The sequence below is a fragment of the Leptidea sinapis genome, chromosome 31, assembly GCF_905404315.1.
Source record: "Leptidea sinapis chromosome 31, ilLepSina1.1, whole genome shotgun sequence".
NCBI lineage: Eukaryota > Metazoa > Arthropoda > Insecta > Lepidoptera > Pieridae > Leptidea > Leptidea sinapis.
Genome location: NC_066295.1, coordinates 5,450,001 through 5,473,464, shown reverse-complemented (window position 1 = coordinate 5,473,464; position 23,464 = coordinate 5,450,001). Strand labels below are relative to the sequence as shown.

Below are 23,464 nucleotides of genomic sequence, written 5' to 3'. Positions count from 1 at the left end.
ATTCGCCGGTTCTGGCTCCTCGATTCTGGCTCACTTGCTCGTGATGCCTACTAAAAAAAAAAAAAAAGAAGTTTGGTGTCAAACTGGGGGTTTTGATGTATTTCCGAGCGATTGCGCTGATCCGTTTTTCGATATCTCTTATAGTTTCAAAGTTAGCTTTTTAAATTAAACAGATCCATAATCATTAATAATCACTGGTCATTTAGCTAATGATTGGTGAGCGACTCAATGTCTAAATTTCCATGAACGTGATACAGGTAATTTACTAATTACCTCTATCACATTCGTTACTACGATTAAAAAGACAGTTTCTGTATTTATTATTTATTTTTAAAACATGATTTAAATAAAGTATATAATAAAACATCATTGCAGATTGTATCATTTTCAAAATATTTGATGAAATCATTCAAACTCTTCTTATTAAACTTAAAGTATAGATACATTATGCAGTACTCGCCACACACTGCGGTATATTCATTCTGTACTCTTGCAGTATTGTAGTTATACATTCTGCAATTCCTTTGTAAAAACATCAGCTGGAATCCCTGAGGTGGACGACCATATGAATCGAAGTATTGTCCAATACCCTGCTCATCAATGTGTATTGCAACCCAGTGAGTGCCTGGCTTATTATCACTATCTAAATTGCTGACAATATAACAGGGCGTTACAACATATATCGGCAATCGGTTTGCCGCGTAAACATTATTTTTAATACTGGGATCGATTTTGTTCAAATAATTCTGTATCTCGATTGTATTCATATTAGTTGAGAACAGGGTCTTGTCAGTTGCGATGATTGAATAGTTATGTGGATCATAATAACATAAGCACTCAATAAATAAGGCTTTAATGTATCTTATTCATGTATTTAAAACTTATATGGTTACAATAAAACAAAATATCATTACAAGCGATTCAAATATAAATCTATGAACATTTGATGAAATTATATTTTCATCAATTTTATTATAATATAAAAGCTGATTGAAAACGAACTTTGTACCTACATACTTACGTAGTCATTAGTACAATCTGGAAATGTTGACTCCATTAAACTATCAATAATTGAACTTATCATTTAAGTGCCATTATGTTTCATCACAATATTTAAAAACCAGTACTAATCATAAACAAATTTACTTTTACGATATTTTAGTATAAAATGCTAGAACTGTTCAGAAAAATAATCATTGAAGTGGCGTATTCAGTCAAATTATTATATATTTTGTGTCTTGTGTAATTGCTGAGTGATTTGCTGCAATGGAGGTAAGTTTTATCTATTATTCACTTTGAAATTAAAAAGTTATATCATTTGTTATATTAAGATATGTATGTATAATACTATTCTAAAGCAGTCTTATTGTTGTTGTAGAATGCATTCAACCCAACAATGGAAGAAAATACATATAAAACATTTTACTATCCCTTGTCTGAAGATAGTCAGGATTCATTAAAAGTTCCTCAACTTAAATCCTTGAAGAGGGCCAGCTCAAATGAAAATATAGATGCATTATTCGAAGTGAAAAAAACAAAACAAAAGAAAATATCATCATCAATATCCAGAGCACAGGAGAATGGAAGTATTTACATTACAACTAATGCAGATGACGGAAGAAATGCATCACATTTGGTTAAAATAGAAATCTATGATCTCAATAAAATAAAAAACACGCCTGCACAAGAACAATGGAAATACGCTGATTATAGATTAAAATATTATACAATCGACAATAATGAAAGTTATAAGGACATTAAAAAGATTTTATACAATGTTACGAAGAAAATTTTAGAAACAGAAAATTATAAGAAATATAATTTTAACAATAAGTAGGTAGCTATGAAGAAATACATAAATATTAGTTCAGTTTAGTTATTAGTTTATTTATTCTCTTATACAAATAATATTATTATATTCTCATCATTTGGAAAATTAAACATAACGATATGGAACTCTGCTTTGTATGTAATGAGGTTGAAAAAATGATCAAGTGAGTTATTTTCTTTGTAAATTATTTAGTATTATATTATTGATGAAATGTGGCTAATATCATTCACTTATGTTGTAGTCAACCTGTTCTACAAAGTGGAGGAGGTTTTAAGAGAAGAAGTGCAGTATTACAAGACAGTGAAGACAATGATACAAGTACAAAGAGAGGAAGACAAGGGGAACCATCCACATCATCGGGGCTCACCAGTGTGAACGATGAAATGGTGAACTGTTCTTTATGTCAAATCTTAATACGGAAAAGATATTATGCAAATCATCTTAGAAGTAACCTCCATAAGAATAACGTAATGCAATTACATAGTACTTTAAAAAATGTCACAGTACACGAATCGGCTTTTGGTAATAGAATAATCTCATATAAAATAAAGAGTAAATCCAACCAATTACAAACATTCGAAACACCAGAAATGTTTTTGAATTCTATTAAAAATGAAATTATTTCACTATTTGAGGAATCTGTTCGATTGCTTACAATTTTTAAAGTTAATTTTATTCTGCACGCTAATTTTGTTCAAGAAACAAAAAATATTTCTAATGAATTTGAATTTCAAACATGTAGTTATACTATAATGCAGGGTGAGGATTTAAATTTTTTCTTTTCGTCCTTATGTGATATGTTGATGACTAAAATTAGCACATTTGAGAAAAAAGATAGTGGTTGGAGTCTTAAGAAAATAAATGCATTAGACATGAATATAAACAAATTCAATCCATTACGTGGAAAATCATACATTGAATTACCTAAAGAAATCAAATTAAAAAAAAGTGTTATAAATGTACAAAACTCGGATGATTTATGCTTTAAATGGGCTTTGCTTTCTGCATTATATCCAGTTACTAAGAACTCTCAGAGAGTTTCATCTTACAGTAAATATTCAAATAAATTAAATTTTGACGGAGTTACGTTTCCTGTTAAAATGACAGATATACAAAAAGTAGAAAGGTTAAATAATTTAAGTGTAAATGTTTTTGGTCTTGAATACAATTGTAAAAAGAAAGTACATGAATTAGTTGGTCCATTGTATTTAACAAAATCACGGAAAATTGTTCATATCAATTTATTATTTATTTCGCACGGAACAATTAATCATTTTTGTTACATTAAAAACCTATCGCGTTTAGTAAGTGGTCAAATTTCAAACCATGAACATGCAATCTACATCTGTGACGGTTGTCTTTTACACTTCTCAACAAATGATAAGTTATCAGCCCATCAATTGAATGATTGTTGTCATATTAAAGTGGAATTGCCTAGTACAGAAAAAACTTTAAAAGATTGGTTTGGACAACCAATTTCAAACAATGTCTTAAAATTTGATAAATTTAATAAGATGTTACAAATACCATTTGTTATATACGCGGATTTTGAAGCTTTCCTTAATCCAATTCAGACATGCTTTAACGATCCATCAAAACCTTATACAACTAATGTTCACAAACACGAAGTTTATAGTTTTGGGTACTATATCAAATGTTCATATGATGATAGTTTATCAAAATATGAAACATATAGTGGTCCTCATTGTACTCATGTCTTTATGAATCAGTTGTATAAAGATTTAGAAGTGATTTGCACAAAGAATTCTTTTGTCATAAGTCCAAAGCCTTTGACTTCCAATGATAATGAAATTATTTCGCAATGTAAAGACTGCTTTATATGTCAATTTAATTTAAATGGTGAATGTGCATTATACTTTGACTCGCATACAGGACATTTTAGAGGAGTTGCACACGAAGTATGTAAGACAAAGTTTAGAATCCCCTATCACATCCCAGTTTTTTTACACAATCTTAGTCAATATGACTCTCATTTTATTGTTCATGCATTAAATTCTATTGAAGGGGAAATTGATATTATTCCACAAACGAAAGAAAAGTACATTTCTTTCACAAAAACGATAAAATTTAATAATCATAAAATTCAATTGAGATTCGTTGATTCGTTTAAATTTTTGCCTTGTAGTTTAGACAAACTTGTTCAAAATTTGATGGAGGAACAATTTCAAACATTAAAATATAATTTTCCAAATAATAATGATTTTTTACGTCTTAGAAAAAAAGGAATTTATCCATATGAATTTATGTCATCACATGATTCCTTAAAACTTTCAGCACTCCCTAGTCGCGATAAATTTTACAATACATTAACCGACACACATATTTCCGATGAAGATTATGAACATGCCAAGGATGTTTGGCAACACTTTCATTGTCAAAATATGTCAGATTATTCTGATTTATATCTTAAAACCGATGTTTTACTTTTAACAGATGTGTTTGAAAATTTCCGAGCCTTATGTTTGCAAACATATGGTCTAGATCCAGCTCATTATTATACAGCACCTGGGTTAAGTTGGGATGCTATGTTAAAATGCACAAAAATTAAATTAGAATTACTTCAAGACTTTGAACAAATAGCTTTTATTAGATCGGGCATTCGAGGAGGTGTATCTCAATGTAGCAATCGTTATGCCAAAGCAAATAACAAATATATGCGAGAATATGATAAAGACACACCAAACTCATTTTTAACTTATCTTGATGCTAATAACCTTTACGGATGGGCCATGTCTCAATTCCTTCCTACAGGAGGTTTTGAGTGGGTAGATGTCACAACTAATTTTGATGTCCCTGATGATTATGAATATGGTTTTATTTTGGAAGTAGATCTAGAATATCCTATTGAACTGCATGATTTACATTCTGACCTACCCTTATGTCCCGAGAATATATGTATTGGTAATACAAAAGACATAAAATTAGTTCCAAACCTTCGTAATAAAATTAAATATGTGATTCACTACAGAAATTTAAAGCAATGTCTGACAATGGGTTTAAAATTACAAAAAATTCATAGAATTTTAAAATTCAAACAATGCGCATGGTTACAATATTATATAGATTTAAATACAAACATGCGTAAACTAGCCACATCTGATTTCGAAAAAGATTTTTATAAATTAATGAATAACTCAGTGTTTGGAAAAACAATGGAAAATATCGAAAAAAGAGTAAATGTAAAATTATTGAGTCATTGGGAAAATCAGGGTAAAATTCTAGGCGCACAAGATTTAATTGCTAAGCCAGAATTCCATAGTTCATCTATTTTTAATGAAAATTTGGTTGCAGTTCAATTACGAAAGACGAAATTGTTCCATAATAAACCTATTTATTTGGGATTTTGTATATTGGATATTTCTAAAACTCTAATGTACGACTTTCACTATAACTATATGTTTAAAAAGTTTCAAAACAAATTAAAATTATTGTACACAGATACTGATAGTTTAATATATCAAATTTTTACAGATGATTTTTACAGAGATATAAAACCTGATTTACATTTGCGTTTCGATACCTCTGACTATACAGAAAAAAATATATTTGGCTATCCAAAACTCAATAAAAAGAAGTTAGGCTACTTTAAAGATGAAAACAATGGTAATATATTTAATGAATTTGTAGGACTTAGATCTAAAATGTATGCATTAGATGTTGAGGGAAAATTCACAGCTAAAGCTAAGGGGGTTAATAAAAGTGTTACTAAGAATATGAAAATGGAAAATTATAAGACTTGCTTATTTGAAAATAAGAACGAATATTGTTCAATGCTTAGATTTAAGTCAATAAAGCATAATATTTTTACTCAAAGAATAAATAAATCTAGTCTGTCATTTAATGATACCAAACGGTACATTTTACCGAATAATATTGATACATTAGCTTGGGGTCATCATAAAATAGAATAAATATTATATTAAATTTTAAGAATAAATTATTATAGTTTTAAAAAACCAAATGAGAGATTATTGTATTTAGATGTATAAGTTGCGGAGTAAAACATGATGTACTGTATATTGTTTCAATTATCGATTTTTCTGTTTAAATAAATGGTGGTTTAATAACAGATTGTTTCATTACTATACTAAACCTTAACACACATAGACGTAGTAGATAATGCATCATTTCAATCATCCATTCACTGCAATAGTTGCTGGTCCAAGTGGATGTGGAAAATCAGTTTTCGTAAATAATTTTATAAAATTTTTGAATGATATCTGTGATACAAATTTTACCCAAATCACCTGGTGCTTTGATGAAATGCAGCCTTTATATAATCTCAACCACATTAATTATCTTCAAGGTTTACCTGATTTATCTATGTTTGACGGAAAAAATCCTCAACTTGTAATAATTGATGACCTGATGAGGGAATCAGATGGTCGTATTGTTGATATATTCACGAAAGGAAGTCATCATAGAAACTTAAGTGTGTTTTATTTATCTCAAAATTTGTTTCATCAAGGTAAAGGACAAAGAGATATATCACTCAACTCAAGTTATATAATATATTTCAAAAATCCTCGAGATAAAACCCAAATTCGATACTTATCTCGTCAAGTATTCCCTGAAAATCCGAAATATTTGGAAGATTCTTACAGAGATGCTACCAATGAAGCTCATGGTTATTTAATGATTGATTTGAAACAAGAAACAAATGAATTGTGTCGCGTTAAGACAAAGATATTTCCATCCGATGGATATTGCACTGTTTATGTACCCACAAAAGGGTTTAAATATGGTAAGAATCAAGAAATTTCGATCATTTATAAATGATGCATAGACGTTTAAAGACGCATAAAGATTTGTTAATTGCTCTACATAAACTGAAGCCAAAATATCAAAAAGCTTTATTAAAATCATGTAACAAAACAGAAATAAATAACATTTGTGAATGTATTCATAACGTACTGCGGGGTAACGTTGAATTGGCCGAGAAAGAAAAATCTAAATTAAAGAAATATAAAAATATTCTTCGAAAATTGGTAAGAAAAGGTACGAATAAAATTAGAAAAAATATAATTGTACAAAAAGGAGGTTCATTTCTACCGATAATATTGGGTTCTATTCTAAGTGGGTTGATTAATTCATTTATTTAAGAAAATGGATAATGCTAAAAAAATGTTACTTATTGAACCATCATTATTGGAGAAGTTAAAACAACCCAAAGAAAATGATACGCCAAGATCTCGATTAGATACTGATATGCAAAATATCTTAAGCAGTGACATAGAAGATCGAAAGAAATGTATTTTATATTTGCAAACCCTTCAAAGATATCTAAACTTCGTCAAAGAGGATCGACAACCATACCACATACCACTTATAAATGATAATGATTCATATATTGGTTTTAATCAAAGTCATAATGAAATCGATACTGATTATATAAATCATGATGTGAATAAAATAAATGTAGTTCCTTCTCAAACATCAGTGGAGGTTAACAAAAATATTGGAGAAATATACACGAGCTCTGAAATACTGAAACTAATACCGAAAACATATGCTAAAAAAGGTGAACTTTTACTAAATTTGATTTCCTTGAATAAAAATAAAATAAGCTGGGATGAATCTGGTACCGTGATTATAGATAATGAAAAAATACCTGGGAGTAATATTGTGGACTTGGTGAGTGATTCCTTGAGAGCTCTTCAGAAAAGTGAACCTATAGGTTGGGAAAAATTCGCAACAACTTTAAAGGAAATAAAAGTACCACTCACTTATATCGGGAACCCAAAGCGATTGGATTTTATAAACCATTTGCAATTAAAAGAGGTTGAAGCTAAATCAGTACCTGACGAAGAATTTTCTACACCAACAAGTAATAAGTACACAGGGAAACTAAAAAAAAGATCGGACTGGGAAAAATGGACCCCCATATTAGAAATAAATAAAATTTATTATGATGCATCACATCCTGCTGGCTACAGCACTATTGATAAATTGTCAAAAGCAATGAAGGGTAAAATGGACAGAAATAGTGTCTTAAAGTGGTTACAATCACAAGAAACATATACATTACATAAACCTGTTCAAAGAAAATTTCCTCGTAACAGATATATTTTGTCTAATATTAATGAGTTATGGCAGGCCGATTTAAGTGATATGAGATCTTATTCTGAATATAATGATGGTTTCAAATACATACTTTGTGTTATTGATGTCTTTAGTAAATATGCGTATGTTCGAGCAATGAAAAAGAAAAACTCTGAAACAGTTAAGGAATGCTTTGAAAGTATTTTTGCTGAAGCTAATACTACACCTACACATATACAGTCTGACAAAGGAACTGAATTTGTTTCCAAATATGTACAAAAATATTTTAAATTAAAAAACATAAATTATTATACAACCAATAATCCAGATATTAAAGCAAGTATTGTCGAAAGATTTCAGAGAACTCTTAAAATGAAAATGTGGCGCTATTTTACACACAAAAATACTCATAAATACATTGATGTTTTACAAGATCTAGTGCATTCATATAATCATAGTTTTCATTCTAGTATAAAAATGTGTCCATGTGATGTTAATAATACAAATATAATGAGTGTATGGCGAAATTTATATGATAGAGAAAGTAAGATAAAAACATCAATTAGTATGGTGAATCCAAGAATTCACGTTGGAGATTATGTTAGAATAACAAAACATAAACATATTTTCCAAAAAGGATATGAATCAAATTGGAGTGACGAAATATTCATCGTATCTACTATAATACACCGATCTCCGTTTGTAGTATTTACTTTAAAGGATTTAGAAGGTGAAGAGATAGTTGGTACTTTTTATGAAAAAGAGTTACAAAAAATCATATTCAACCCCACTACTAAATACAAAATAGATAAAATAATACGCTCTCGATATACCGGTAACAGAAAAGAATTGTTGGTGAAGTGGAGAGGTTATCCAAATAAATTTAATAGCTGGATATTAGCTTCTACTTTGAAAAAAATATGAATAAAGATAGTTTTTATTTAACTTTACTAAGCAATAGTTCTATGGATTATTTTCCTGATAATACAACAACATTATTTTCTACGAAACTGCCAAAACCAACAATACTAGAAGGTGAATGGAGGGTTGGAGTAGTAGAATTTCAGTACCCATGCACTATGTTCACCGTTCAAGAACATGAAAACATTATTTATATAACAAAGTTGATGCAAGTACCCAATGAAAGTAAACCGTCATATGTTTATTACAAGACACATATTCCAGCCACAAATTACGATAACATAAATCATATTTTGATGGCACTGAATAACACTCGAGAAAAAATTAAATTTAAGTGCGATGAGGTTTCAAGGATTGTAGTTGCTACAATAACGGATGAATCCATAAAATCTGTAACTCTATCACCTAAATTATGTCTTCAACTAGGGTTCGAACCAAACAGGAACCTCGTTGAAAAAAATTTTGGAAAGTGTCCAGCTAATTTGCATTTGGGTTTACCGTCTCAATTATTTGTTTATTGTGACATAGTGGAGCCTCAAATCGTTGGAGATGTTATGACACCCCTTTTACGAATAATACCATTGGATCCCTCAAAATACATATATGGAGCGTACAAAATGCACGTTTTCTCTCCTCCCCATTACCTACCTGTGATGCGTAGAGAATTTGATACAATCGAAATAGATATAAGAACAAGCACCGGTCAAAAGATACCATTCCAATTTGGAACAGTGTGCATTAAACTCCACTTTCAAAAATTATAATGTACGGCAAACGTGATAATATTTCATGTCCATATGAACACTATTATACTCACCAGGCCGGATCGGGTATCGGAGTTATTTATAAAGGAGCACCGTATCAAAGAGGTCATGGAATCGGAAGTTTTCTTGGGGGGCTGTTTAGATCTACTTTACCACTACTGTCTAGTGGTGTTCGAACTATTGGTAAAGAAGCATTAAGTACAGGTGTAGGTATATTATCAGATATGGTTAATGCACGCCCCATGGAAGATTCAATAAAAACTCGTCTAAAAGAAGTCAGCTCAAATTTGAAACGAAAAGCCGATGCTAAAATAGATAATATCAACATGTTTGGATCTGGGTATATAACAAAACGAAAACGTCGTTCTGCGATCATTCCATCATTGACTGCGAAAGCGAAAGCTATTAAGAAATTAAAATTGAATCAAAAACAAATCAAAGATATATTTACTGATTAAATATGTCATTTTTACATAGTCAGTCTTGTGAATGCATTAAGTCCGAATTGGATTTATTTGCATTACCATCAACTCAAACTAGCATTGAAAGTGGACTATGGATTCATTATAAGCCCATTTCATCACTTGCTGATGATGGACCAATAGAATTTCAAGTACCTGGGGCAGGTGATGACTATGTGGATTTATCCCATACTTTACTCCATATAAAAGCTAAAGTTTTGAATCAAGATTATACAAAACTGACAGTACCGACAGTTGTGGCCCCAGTTAATAATTGGTTACATACACTTTTCAGTCAACTTGATGTATATTTAAATCAAAAACTTGTATCGCCACCGAATAATACATATGCATATCGAGCTTATATTGAAACTCTATTGAATTATGCACCTGCTGCAAAAGAATCTCATCTCACTTGTGGTCTATGGTATGAAGATACAGCTGGAAAAATGGATGCAACTGATGAACAAAATAAAGGATTTATTAAAAGACAAGAATTGGCTAGTGAAAGCAAAGAAATAGAAATGATAGGACATTTACATGGAGATTTATTCAACCAAGAAAAATTTTTGATTAATGGCGTTGACATGTGCGTAAAGTTAGTTCGTTCTAGAGAAAATTTCAATCTCATGGCTTCATCAACTGACCATAAATTTAAAGTGTCTATTACAGATGCAACTCTTATTATTCGAAGAGCACGAATCAACCCAACTGTGCTACTTGCACATCAAAAAGTTTTATCATCTACCACAGCAAAATATCCAATCACGCGAGCAGAAGTCAAAGTTTTAACTATACCATCAGGCATTCAGGGGAAAACCCTTGATAACATATTCCTTGGCCAAATACCCAAAAGGTGTATAGTCGGTTTTGTGAATAATGCATCCTTTAATGGTAGTCTCACAAAAAACCCATTCAATTTCGAAAATTATGATATTAATACATTTTGTTTATACATAGATGGACAACAGATACCTTCAAAAGCCTTACAGCCATCGTTTGACAATAATATTTTTACTACGGTCTATCATACGTTATTCTCAGGAACAGGTATACATTTCCTAAATGAAGGCAATGGAGTATCAAGAGAGCAATATGCCAAAGGGTTTTGCTTGCTAGCCTTCGACTTAACACCCGATTTATCAGCAAATTCTTCAAGTCATTGGAATCTTATAAAACATGGTAGTGTAAGATTAGAAGTTCGTTTTGAATCAGCTCTTACACAAACAATTAACTGTATTGTTTATGCGGAATTCGATAATGTTATTGAAATTGATAAAAATCGTAATATTTCTGTAGATTACAGCAGTTAGAATATAATAATTAATGTTTGAATCGTTTGTATCCTTGTGTATTTTTTATGTTGATTAAATACTAGATTACCTTATAAATTTATATAATAATAATATGTATATAAAATGATATTTTGTTTTATTATGGTGAAACATAATGGCACTTAAATGATAAGTTCAATTATTGATAGTTTAATTGAGTCAACATTTCCAGATTGTACTAATGACTACGTAAGTATGTAGGTACAAAGTTCGTTTTCAATCAGCTTTTATATTATAATAAAATTGATGAAAATATAATTTCATCAAATGTTCATAGATTTATATTTGAATCGCTTGTAATGATATTTTGTTTTATTGTAACCATATAAGTTTTAAATACATGAATAAGATACATTAAAGCCTTATTTATTGAGTGCTTATGTTATTATGATCCACATAACTATTCAATCCTCGCAACTGACAAGACCCTGTTCTCAACTAATATGAATACAATCGAGATACAGAATTATTTGAACAAAATCGATCCCAGTATTAAAAATAATGTTTATGCGGCAAACCGATTGCCGATATATGTTGTAACGCCCTGTTATATTGTCAGCAATTTAGATAGTGATAATAAGCCAGGCACTCACTGGGTTGCAATACACATTGATGAGCAGGGTATTGGACAATACTTCGATTCATATGGTCGTCCACCTCAGGGATTCCAGCTGATGTTTTTACAAAGGAATTGCAGAATGTATAACTACAATACTGCAAGAGTACAGAATGAATATACCGCAGTGTGTGGCGAGTACTGCATAATGTATCTATACTTTAAGTTTAATAAGAAGAGTTTGAATGATTTCATCAAATATTTTGAAAATGATACAATCTGCAATGATGTTTTATTATATACTTTATTTAAATCACGTTTTAAAAATAAATAATAAATACAGAAACTGTCTTTTTAATCGTAGTAACGAATGTGATAGAGGTAATTAGTAAATTACCTGTATCACGTTCATGGAAATTTAGACATTGAGTCGCTCACCAATCATTAGCTAAATGACCAGTGATTATTAATGATTATGGATCTGTTTAATTTAAAATGCTAACTTTGAAACTATAAGAGATATCGAAAAACGGATCAGCGCAATCGCTCGGAAATACATCAAAACCCCCAGTTTGACACCAAACTTCTTTTTTTTTTTTTTTAGTAGGCATCACGAGCAAGTGAGCCAGAATCGAGGAGCCAGAACCGGCGAATCCCTACTACTGTGAGCCAGAACCGGCGAATCCCTACTACTCCTAGGGCTGATGTTTGGCGTGTAGCTTGATCCTTAAAACCAAAATGTATATTGATACCTCCACTAAAACTTACTGATAGAACTATGTCAACTAGTGTAGTTGAACAGTGCGATGTTCTTGCTACTGCCTATCGTACAGACTTAGATCTAGCAATTCAAAACTGTACGGACACTTCGACATTATACATAATTAAAGAATTACCAATTCAACTGAAGCTGTTTAGAAATTCGTAAGGTATTAACTAACTTAAAAAATCACAAAGCTCCTGGCAATGATGATGTGGTTAATGCATTACTCAAAAACTTTTCTCAAAAGGCTATTGTTTTAGTGACAAAAATCTTTAATGGTTGCTTGTAAATGGAATATTTGCCTTCTGCTTGGAAAACTGTCAAAGTAATTGCACTAAAAAAGCAGGTAACGATTAGGTAAGTTTACTTCCCTCATTAGGGAAGTTGTTTGAAAAGGGTATCTTTTCTCGTTAACGAGCAGCTTCTGAGTATTTGCTTATTAATGAGCAATTTGTATTTCATCAGCTACATTCAACAGCTAATCAACTGGCTAGAGTTTGCGAACATGTCACCTACAATCTCAATTTTCACCAATCTACTGGAATGTTCCGTTTAGATGTAGAAAAAACATTCGACAGTGTCTGGCATCAGGGCCTACTTCATAAACTGGTAATAATGGGTATCCCCCCGGCAATAATTAAACTCATCAAGGCATATCTTGAGAATCAGAAGTTCACAGTTCAAATTGTTAAAGCTAAGTCTGCCTGCCAGACAGTGCCAGCTGGCGTACCAGTGCGAGTATTTTGGGCCCATACCTGTTTTTATGTACCTAAACGACACACCAATACAGCCTAGAACAGTTTAGCCCGCTTTGTAGACCATATCACGTCTTTCACATCATCTGACGACATTGATTTGATATACAATTATCTATTGATTTACCTCACAATTTCTTCACTAAGTGGAAGCTGAAGCTGAATGAGGGTAAGACTGAAGCCATCTTATTCACGGCATCGCCGAAATCTTGAGATCGCAGGATACAGTGTGGAATGTAAGCGCTCCGTGCGCTATCTTGGTGTCACTATGGACACTAAATTAAATTGGTCTAAGCACGTTGCTTATCTTCGTGTTAAGGGCGCTCAAGCTGGTGCTCTTAGCCCAATCTTAAATCGTAAGAGTAAAGTTAGCCCTAAAACCAAACTGAACTTTTATAGTGCAGTCGTTAGACCGACCTTATCATATGCATCGCGGAAGGTAGAGACAGCTGCCAACGTCGAAGCCCTCGCCGTGGACATCACGGGGAGTATCCAGCGGCCGCTGGCCACCGAAACAAAAGAGATCGGGTCCAGGAAGATAGCGGTAACTCAACCTCGAGATAACGAGTTTTACGCCGCAGATGGCAGTGGACCAGATGCCCAACACTCAAGACTCGTCTCAACAGGCAGGGCAGCCTAGTCAAGAAGAAGCTAGAAGAGGATGCCGCCGATAGCTGGAAGGAAACGATTGGCGAGGCCGCGGACGTTGTTTCAGTTCTACATCGTCTGTGCCGCTAAATCACAAACTCGTCGCCGTCAGCTCGCCCGTGCGTCACCCCGACGGAGCCTTCGGAGACTTTGACCGCTAGTTCCAGCCGATTCCAACTGACGACGTATCGCACGTGACAGCAGGCGAGAGGTAGGTGGCGTCCATTAGTGACCGATTCCGACACCATTTTAAAATCTATCAATAGGTGGCACATATCAATAATAGTATTTTTATTAATATTTAAAGGTATCAAGTTTGCAGAAGAGGTTTATTAAATTCAATATTTATTAAGTAATTCGATACTTTCTAGTTGTTGAAGTCGGTCTTTTTAAACATAGTTTTGGTTATCAAGATAGCCGTATTAATTAGAATGTAGATAGATAGTGGAACATTTATTGAACTGGCCGGATACATAGAACTCACAACATCTGGATCTAGATCGTTCATAATACTCAATACAATCCGAACCTCACACAGTACGGCTCCCTCCAGACACACCAGGTCGTCGCGCGCGGCCGGCCAGTACGGCAGGCGCGCGCACGCGGCCCCCCTCGCCCGCGTCAGGCGCACCACGCGCAGGCGCGGCCGCCCGGCCGACGGCAGCAGGCGCGCCGCGTGGCAGGCGGCCCCCGCGGCCACCGCGGCCCCCGCGGCCCCCGCGGCCCCCGCGCGCCCCGCCGTCGCCATGAGGATGGGGCGGGCGGCGGCGCGCTCCCCGAACGGCTGCTCCAGCTCCAGCGCGGCCAGGCCGGGCGCGGGGCCGGCCGCCCCCGCCGCCCCCGCCAGCGCCGCACGCGCCACGCGCCGCGCGCCCCCCGCCCCCGCGCCCGCCCCCGCCAGCGCCCACAGGTCCGCGCCCCGCGGCCGGCCGCAGCGCGCGCTCGTCAGCACCACTCGCAGCGACACCAGGGAGCCGGAGCACCGCCAGCCGTCACCGTGCTCTATCACCACCTGCCGACAGTTTTCTTTGTACTCTTCGTTCATGTGCTACGTATACATATATGTCGTAGTCGAGAGCGTCGAGCCGAGAAGCGAGTCCGAAGATGGTTTGGTACTCGTCTTGGCTTGGGTGTGATCGGTGTGCGGTGCGGGTGCGGGCGAGAACGGGCAGTGTGGGAAAAACTATCGAGCGAGGCGGTCGTGTCGCCCGCGCATACCGGCAACACCGCGTTCATATTACATAATCAAAAGGCTTTGTGAAATGTTCCTACCATTAAAATTATAACGATTGTTGCTCATAATGATACCATGTATTAGACGGACTGTGTTTTGCTTGCTGCTGTGATCGTACCAATCGAAATAGGAAAACGATCGTTTTACGTTGTTCCTTTCTTTTAAAATACTATGCTACTTAAGAAGAGTTATTAGTTTTTAGCCATTCTTTCGATTAAAGTAGTAGTAGTTTTTTTTTACATTTCAGTCGGTTCGATTCCCAGACCAGGCAGGTTCGATTCCCAGGTAATTTTTAGAAAATCTTTGAATGCAGAACTACTAACTTTTAAAAATAACATAAAGTCTTCTTTCAGTAAAATATCCTATATTCGATATTTAAGGTACTTTCCCTTCATGTCCCATAACTTTGGGACACCCTGTATACTTTTACAGTTCCACCTTCGCACGACTCGCCACAAGTTAAAATATCATCCCCACCATCTGGATGTGTGGCGGTCCTCCACTGTGCGGTTTTCAAGGAGCTTTCTTCCGCGTACTACAATGCTGTGAAATGAACTTCCTTGTGCGGTGTTTCCGGGACGATACGACATGGGTACCTTCAAAAAAAGCGCGTACACCTTCCTTAAAGGCCGGCAACGCTCTTGTGATTCCTCTGGTGTTGCAAGAGAATGTGGGCGGCGGTGATCGCTTAACACCAGGTGACCCGTACGCTCGTTTGTCCTCCTATTCCATAAAAAAAAACTTTTAGAGCGTGTTAATTTAAGACATAAATATAAAAAGTCGGTGTCAGCCAAGGTTTGTAACTACATACATAGCTGTTATAGGTGAGATGTAATGAGTCGAGAGGTGAGAGCGAGGCCGGGGCGGGAGGACACCGATTTCAAAAATAACAATAATCGTAACTAGAATTATATATATGTTCTATTGCAAAGTCTATGCATATCAGACAGATAATTAAAAATGCACCAAATAAAATAAAGATGACTTGGAATGTGATTAACTGGGAATCTGTAAGAGTGAAAGACCGCAAAATCGCATACAATTTATCAATAAACAATACTATAATTCAATCTCAGCAGGAAGTTGCTTCTGTTTTTGAAAATTGCAATAGTCTTTAAATAATTGTATTAATCGTAGCGTGTTTCCTGACCTTCTGAAACATTGTAAAATTACACCAATATTTAAGTCGGGATGCTCTTCTGGCCCAAATAACTATGGTCATGTGTCGGTTTTGCCGACCCTTAGTAAATTTTTTGAAAAATTAATTTTAAGCCAAATGCTTACTTACTTTAACTTTCATAAGTTACTTCATTTGAAACAATTTGGCTTTACTAGAAGACGTTCAACAACGGATGCAGGTGTCTGATCAAGAATTTTTTTGATGCCTGGGAGGAATCGCAGAATGCACTTGGCATCTTCTGTGATTTATCTAAGACTTTTGATTGTGTTCAACATTCAACGCTGGTCAGGAAGCTATACCACTTCTGATTGATGATCTTCTGACTTCATATCTAAACAATATAATTCAGAGGGTCGACGTGAATGGCAGGAGATCTCCTGGGACTCCTCTCAGTATGGGGGTCTATTTGTGGTCTTCTTGGACCGTTCCTCTTACTTATCTATATAAATGATCTTATAGAGAAAAAACATAAGGTAGTATCGTTTGCGGAGGACACTTCACTGATTTTCAAAGTGAAAAGAAACCAAGTTATGTACGACGAAGTTAACGATATTTTATCTGGCATCGTGTACTGGTTTAGCGCTAATAACCTATAAACTAATAACTAAAAACATTAAATTTACCGTACCAAATGTTAAAAATGTAAATACAAATGTTTTGTTAAACGGAGAGGTGATAGAACCGGTGGAATCTGCTATATTTCTTGGCATAACTCTAGATTCCAAATTACAATGGGGCCCCCATATTGAAGGATTGCCGAACAGACTTAGTTCTGCAGCATACGCGGTTAAAAAGATTAAACAATTAACTGACATAGATACTGCGCGACTAGTATACTTTAGTTATTTCCATAGTATTATGTCCTATGGGGCAACGCTGCGGATATTAATACAATATTTGTGCTGCAGAAGAGGGCTATTCGCGCTATTTATAACCTAGGTCCTAAAGAATCATTGAGAGCAAAATTCGAAGAAATTAACATCTTGACTGTTGCTTCTCAATTATATTCTTGATATTGTAATGTATGTTCATAGGCACATAAGTGAATTTGCCAGAAACTGTCATAACCATAGTGTTAACACCAGGAACAGACATAAACTTATGATGCCTACTACTCGGCTAAGTCGAGTTAGTAAGTCTTTTGTGGGGCGCTGGTGCTTTTACAACAAGATCCCAGAAAATGTTCAAAACAAAAGTATTACGTTATTCAAAAGAATTGTTAAAAAACGTTTGTGCGGTAAAGGTTACTATAACATAAATGACTTTCTTAATGATACCACAGATTGGGAATGGAGTGACCGCCCTCTGGCTATTAAATAATAAGTTTAATTGTAAAATATTACTTTGTAAACATATTTATTCGATGAAGGAAAAAAAAGCCCACTGAGTTTGTTGCGCCCATTCTTCTCAGGTCTGAGGCATTCATTTTGGAATGGGTGGTAGTTTTTGCCTTTAAATAAGTGATACCACATCCTATTTTGAATAAAAATATTTGAATTTGAATTATTAATTAATTTGATTGTATAAAAATACGCAATTATTTTTATGCTTTTTAGTGCATATTATATCTATTGTTTTGAAATGGTGTTTTTGAAGTCGGTTGTGTTTTGTTAAATTCTTTGATTTTTAGTGAATTTGAAGTACACTAACTAAAAATTTGTCTAAATATGTGTATAAAGGCCTTCATCAGGACTGGCCACGGCGAATCACTTGGGCGTGTAGGTAGGTAGGCGTGTAGTGTCAACAAGATGAAAGTCCGATATCAGTTATAAAATCACTTTACTTTACGATCAATAGTCCACATTACACTTTAGTCCAAAAATCAATCCCGTATAATTTAAATAGTCACTTTCACTTCCGAAATCAATAACAATTATTATTTCAAGATTACGTGGAACAAGAGGAACCCGCCGAAACCGTGATGCACTCACCATGGCGGTTAGACAATGAATGCCGCACACTTGGCTGCGCAGACCATCAACACGCCGTTCCGCGAGAAATGACAGATGTCAAATATAGTTCCGGCGTTTTCTGACAGTGACATTTTGAATGCGCAGTTATATAGATATATTAAATTTTTCATTGCAGCACTGAACGTAAGCGCTTTACAATTTGATTACTGTCTGTAAGTTATAAATTCTGTCACAGATCGCATCCTTACAGTTTCATTGATCATCATATTCGACTACGACGATTACTTGACCATAACTACGTTACGGTAGATCACTTAAATATCCTAATAGCATAAAAACGATTCTTCACCTTTGTCGTACGAACACTACGTGGACGGTCATATATTTTTCTGTCACAAACAGAGGAGGCCTCATTGTACCTATTAATACCCCGGTAGGTACCTACACAAATATTTTAGTAATAGCAAGCGTATGGAGAGTTTTAAAAATGCATTTAGCTCCATTCGGTTCGGATTCGATTGTCTTTATCATCCCACTCCATTTTTAATATCGCAAAATATTGTAGAATGTATTGGCGCCAAAATGACAAAACTCAATCATATAAAATGACAGATTCCGAATTCAAATGTAATATTTTGTTCATTTTCAATTATAAAAGTATTTATGGCCAGACTAAGAATCACACATGTAAATTACATTACATCTTATGTAAAGGCGACCAGTAGGGAACAGACTAGTTTGAGTTGAGATGTCAAAACATCAATTGGCAATTTGAAGCGGCCATTGGACAGATTACTTGCTATTTGATTTAAGGAGGTAATAGTTTTACTGTGCCCGCTACAGTGACCGTGATATACGTAATGGCAGGGCCCCCCACTTGCACAATTTTTATTACACAAGTTTGGAATGAGACTGAGGTTCGAAAAGTTCGTTTACCTAGAAGTTTATAACTAATTATTGTAATACGGACCCATAATATATATAAAACTTCGACATACCGTGTGTTTCATTATAAGATAGTAGCGTGACATATATTTAAATCTTCTACCTATAAAGGCACCATAACGGCTCTCTCTGGGGTCGGTGCCTCATGTCTGAGGATCGTGGTGAGATGATCTGCATCCACCGGATTCTGTCACGCGTCTCTTACAACTGTGGAGAATTTGGATGAAGAGTGTTTAATTTGGTCAGTCCATCTTGTTGCAGAACGACCTTTTGCCTTCGGTATTTCCGACCTCACTATTTTTTTCCGAACTTCGTCGCCTCTGCGCATCATAAAGGCTAATGGACATTATAAGTACATCTTTGAATCACTCACCATGTAGTCCACGGAGTCACTGACCTCCTCCAAGTCGCTATCCTGGTCCGTAGTATCGTTCTCATTGATACCTGCATTCACAGTCAAATGATAAAACGCAATATTATTATTGCGTGTGATGGTCAAATCAATATTTTAAGGAAATTTGAATTACTTATTACAAACTGCAATAATAATAGTTATAATTTGCAAAAGCATAAAAATAATATCTATAGTTTTGTAAAATTACGTTGCTCCAAGCATAAGAAAAGAAGAACAATTTATGACATTGCAAGCCTGAATCTATATAATGCCTTCCGGAATGCTGGCTGTTTGATCTAAATTACTATAAGTAAGTAATGAAGTAGGTATTTGGTAGCAACTGTCCGAGACAAGTTTCCACGCACACTACACACTAATTTGCTTAAGTTATGAGGACATAACACGGCTCTTTACTTAAATAATTAAGTGAAGAGCCGTGGCCTTTAAAGTGAGTTCCCAATAACCATTTATCAAAGTATCAAATTTACGGTACGGGTTAATACTATGGCGAAACTCCACTAATATTTCAAATGTTTTTCTGGCACAAAAAAGTTTATAAGAGCTTTATACAATGTCAGTCCTCTAGCATTATTCAGAAAACACCGTCTGTTAACACTTACTGGTCTATATATATTAGTTGTATGTATATTCGCTTACGCTCTACCGCGAGCAGACGTAACTTTCGAGGCTCCGTACATTAAATTAGTTTTGTTTAGTATTTTGTTTAGTTATTAGTTAACGTTAAATAAGTATAGTTCACTAAGTGATAGTATATGACACCCAATTAGTGCGATCACAAATTATGAACAAAGAGCTATATTGTTAAATAAAGCCATTTTTACATAAAACAAGTGAAGTAACTCGTAAACAGTGCTGTGCTGAATCACCCATCATGAAGGTGCTGGGATTGGTGGAATCATACAGTTTACAACATTACCATAAAAGGCAATTACGCAAGCATTATAACTGATACTTAGCCCAGTCCTTTAATAGTTGTGCAATTTCAAAAACTTGTGTTACGTCACTTTGGCGTAACGGATAGAATCTGTTAAGTAGAATAGAAGACGATAATTTTTTTGTTCTTATTTGATATTTATTATTTGTAAAATTAAATTTCGAACGTTTCTATAAATATTTTACTCAAAGTAAAATTAATAACAAAATATGGAAATAGTTCTTAAGAAATGAAACGCCTGTTTGAAAGGATAAGCAAACATCCTTCAATAGATTGCTTTCGTTGTAAAGCCCAATACCATCACTCGTGCGTGAACTATTCTCTGCTGGAATATAATACCTTGTCTGTTGAGTCTAAGTCTAAATGGATCTGCGTGCAAATCTTAGTCGAGTCTTAGTCGAGAACGCAAACGGGGCGACAATTCTAATACACCGGTTCGTGGAAATAATGGCAACGGACAAGAATCAACTCAGTTGGAATTTGTGACACAGCGCACAAAGGTACGTACTGGTAGCAATTATTCCTACATATCGGCTACTAGCAAGCGGGATATCATCAGAGAAGAACTGCAAACATTATTTACGCATAAAATTCATCCATGTTCAAGAGTGGCGACGCAAATGAGGTAAATCAATTTAAACACATGGTCGCACCTGAACAGCACGGTTTCGTTAAATCATGCTCCACTTCAACCAACTCGATTTCCTTTGTCGGGGACATTTCTGACGGAGTTGATCGTGGGCAATCATTCGATGCAATATATACCGACTTTAGTAAGGCTTTCGATAGGGTAAATCTTGGAATGTTGATATATAAACTGTCCTGTATTTGAATAGCCAGCGTGTGTTTGAATTGGTGCAGGTCTTACCTGTCGGACCGAGAATCATTTGCTGTGGTTGGAGGATATAAATCCAAAGCATTCACTGCTACATCTGGAGTTCCTAAAGGATCACATTAGGGACCATTATTCTTTAATATTTTTATTAATGACATCGGGAAATGTTTTCAGGAGTCAAATTCTTTAATGTTCGCTGATGACTTAAAATTTTGTAAAACTGTTAACTCAAGCAAAGATGCGCAGTCTCTGCAAAGTGACCTTGACAATCTGATTATGTGGTGCAATGAGTTTAAATCCAGAAAAATGTCACATAATTCGATTTAGTAGGAAAAACACACACCAAAGAGACTTTATCAGATTAATCAGGTAACCCTGAATGAAGTCAACCACACCAGACACTTGGGAGTCATTCTAGACAGCAAATTGCATTTTAACCTGCATATCGACGATATTACCAACAAGGGATTTAGAATGTTGGGCTTCGTTCTTCGCAAACTGTAAAGAATTTAAGAGGCCCAGGACTAAAGTAGTAGTAAATTAGTAGTATACCTGTCTCGTACGTAGTACTAGAATATTCCAGTTCTGTGTGGAATACGCACTACGAGATATATGTAAAGCGGTTAGAAACTGTACAAAAGCGGTTTTTATGGCACTTGTCTTACAGTTGCAACTTGTCTAGGCACCTTTCAAGTTATAAAGATCGTCTGCTACATTTTCGTCTCAAATCACTTCGACATCGTAGAGAAATGCTTGACACCATGTTTCTGTACAAACTTATTAATGGAATTATAGATAGCTCCGATCTTTTATCTAAAATAAATACTAATATTCCTAGGACAGTACAAAGTTTAAAGAAATCTCCTTTCAATATAAACGGAACTAAATCGAATTTGGGTCAAAACGCTCCACTATACCGATGCATGAAAAGTTATAATTCGATTCATAACATAGTCCCTGTTGGTATAGCGACCAAGAAAGGCAGAACTAAGGAAAGCTTAGAGATAGACATTTTCTCAAATTCTATAACACAATTTCACAGTTCGATTCAGGCAGGCAACGCGAGCGCACGTGCCGCGTTATCTGTCCTCCTTCGAATATTTTTATTACCTGCGTTATCGCACTATCTGCTCAGGCCACCTGGGCTAGCTATTGTTATCGCGCGCTATTGTTCGGGACTCTTTGAGTCTCGCACCTGTTACGTTCCTTCGCGGAACGTAGCTTAGTTATTATCTGTGTTAATTACCCGGTTTTACGATCGTGTTAGTTAGCACCTGTGCTGTGTGTCGCGATTCTGCACGCTAATCGTGTGTATTGTGAGTGTTGCAGATCGTGCCGTGTGTGTGTTCTCCGTGGGAGCCTGCACAGCGTGCATCGGGGTTCCGGCCCAGCCAGTCTACATCCAGCAAAGCTAAGTCTTAGGCTTAATTAGTAATATTATTAATTTTGCATACTTTATTATTATTAATAGTATTTTATTAATGTGCAAGTGTACAACTAAACTATAGTTGTGCACATTATTATTATATTCCCCCTCTGCCTGACTCGGGCAGCGGGGGTTGCCACCCGCTTAACCTAATTAATAAGAACCATGGCTTCACCAATTGTTGCCGACAAGGGCCTTCCACGCGCCCTGCTAGATGGATTAAGGAATCTATAGATGAGACAGTGGATGCCGCTATTAAAGCGAAATCCAAAAAATATAAATCGTCATCTGACGTTTCGAGTTCCGACGGGGAATCCGAAATGGAGATAGGTAATGCGTCCGACGCAAGTTCCGTGGCCTCGGTCAAACCGAGAAAAGTGATCACCCGATCAGCCCGTCCGCCTGTCCTTCAGGCGTACTTTGACCCGCAGGCGACCCCTAAGGTCCCCGCGGTCAGTCCTGACCGCACGGAAGCCCCTCAGGCTT

At 35.2% G+C, this 23,464-nt stretch overlaps 2 protein-coding genes across 3 annotated transcripts in view; one reads left to right on the top strand and one right to left on the bottom strand.

The window, feature by feature from the left end:
* Positions 1–23,464, bottom strand: part of LOC126973980 (uncharacterized) — a 74,519-nt gene that overhangs the window by 10,699 nt on the left and 40,356 nt on the right. Inside the window, exons 2-3 of the mRNA XM_050821328.1 lie at positions 19,742–19,812; positions 14,626–15,108 (exon numbers count right to left, since the gene is read on the bottom strand). Of these exons, the coding sequence (XP_050677285.1) occupies positions 14,626–15,108; positions 19,742–19,812 (554 nt within the window). The remainder of the gene's footprint in view (positions 1–14,625; positions 15,109–19,741; positions 19,813–23,464) is intronic.
* On the top strand, positions 1,339–6,180 carry LOC126974058 (uncharacterized). Of its 2 annotated transcripts, none has more exons than XM_050821442.1 (2): positions 1,339–1,833; positions 2,073–6,180. In XM_050821442.1, the coding sequence occupies exons 1-2, from the start codon at positions 1,397–1,399 to the stop codon at positions 5,761–5,763; spliced, it is 4,128 nt and encodes a 1,375-aa protein (XP_050677399.1). In that variant the 5' UTR covers positions 1,339–1,396; the 3' UTR covers positions 5,764–6,180. The 2 variants fall into 2 exon arrangements, with proteins under 2 accessions (XP_050677399.1, XP_050677400.1); XM_050821443.1 differs by lacking the exon at positions 1,339–1,833 and adding an exon at positions 1,853–1,994.

Coding starts and splice junctions, on each gene's coding strand:
- LOC126974058 (XM_050821442.1), top strand. CDS start 1,397: ATGGAAGAAAATACATATAAAACATTTTACTATCCCTTGTCTGAAGAT. Junction 1,834..2,072: donor AAATATAATTTTAACAATAA/GTAGGTAGCTAT, acceptor CTTATGTTGTAG/TCAACCTGTTCTACAAAGTG.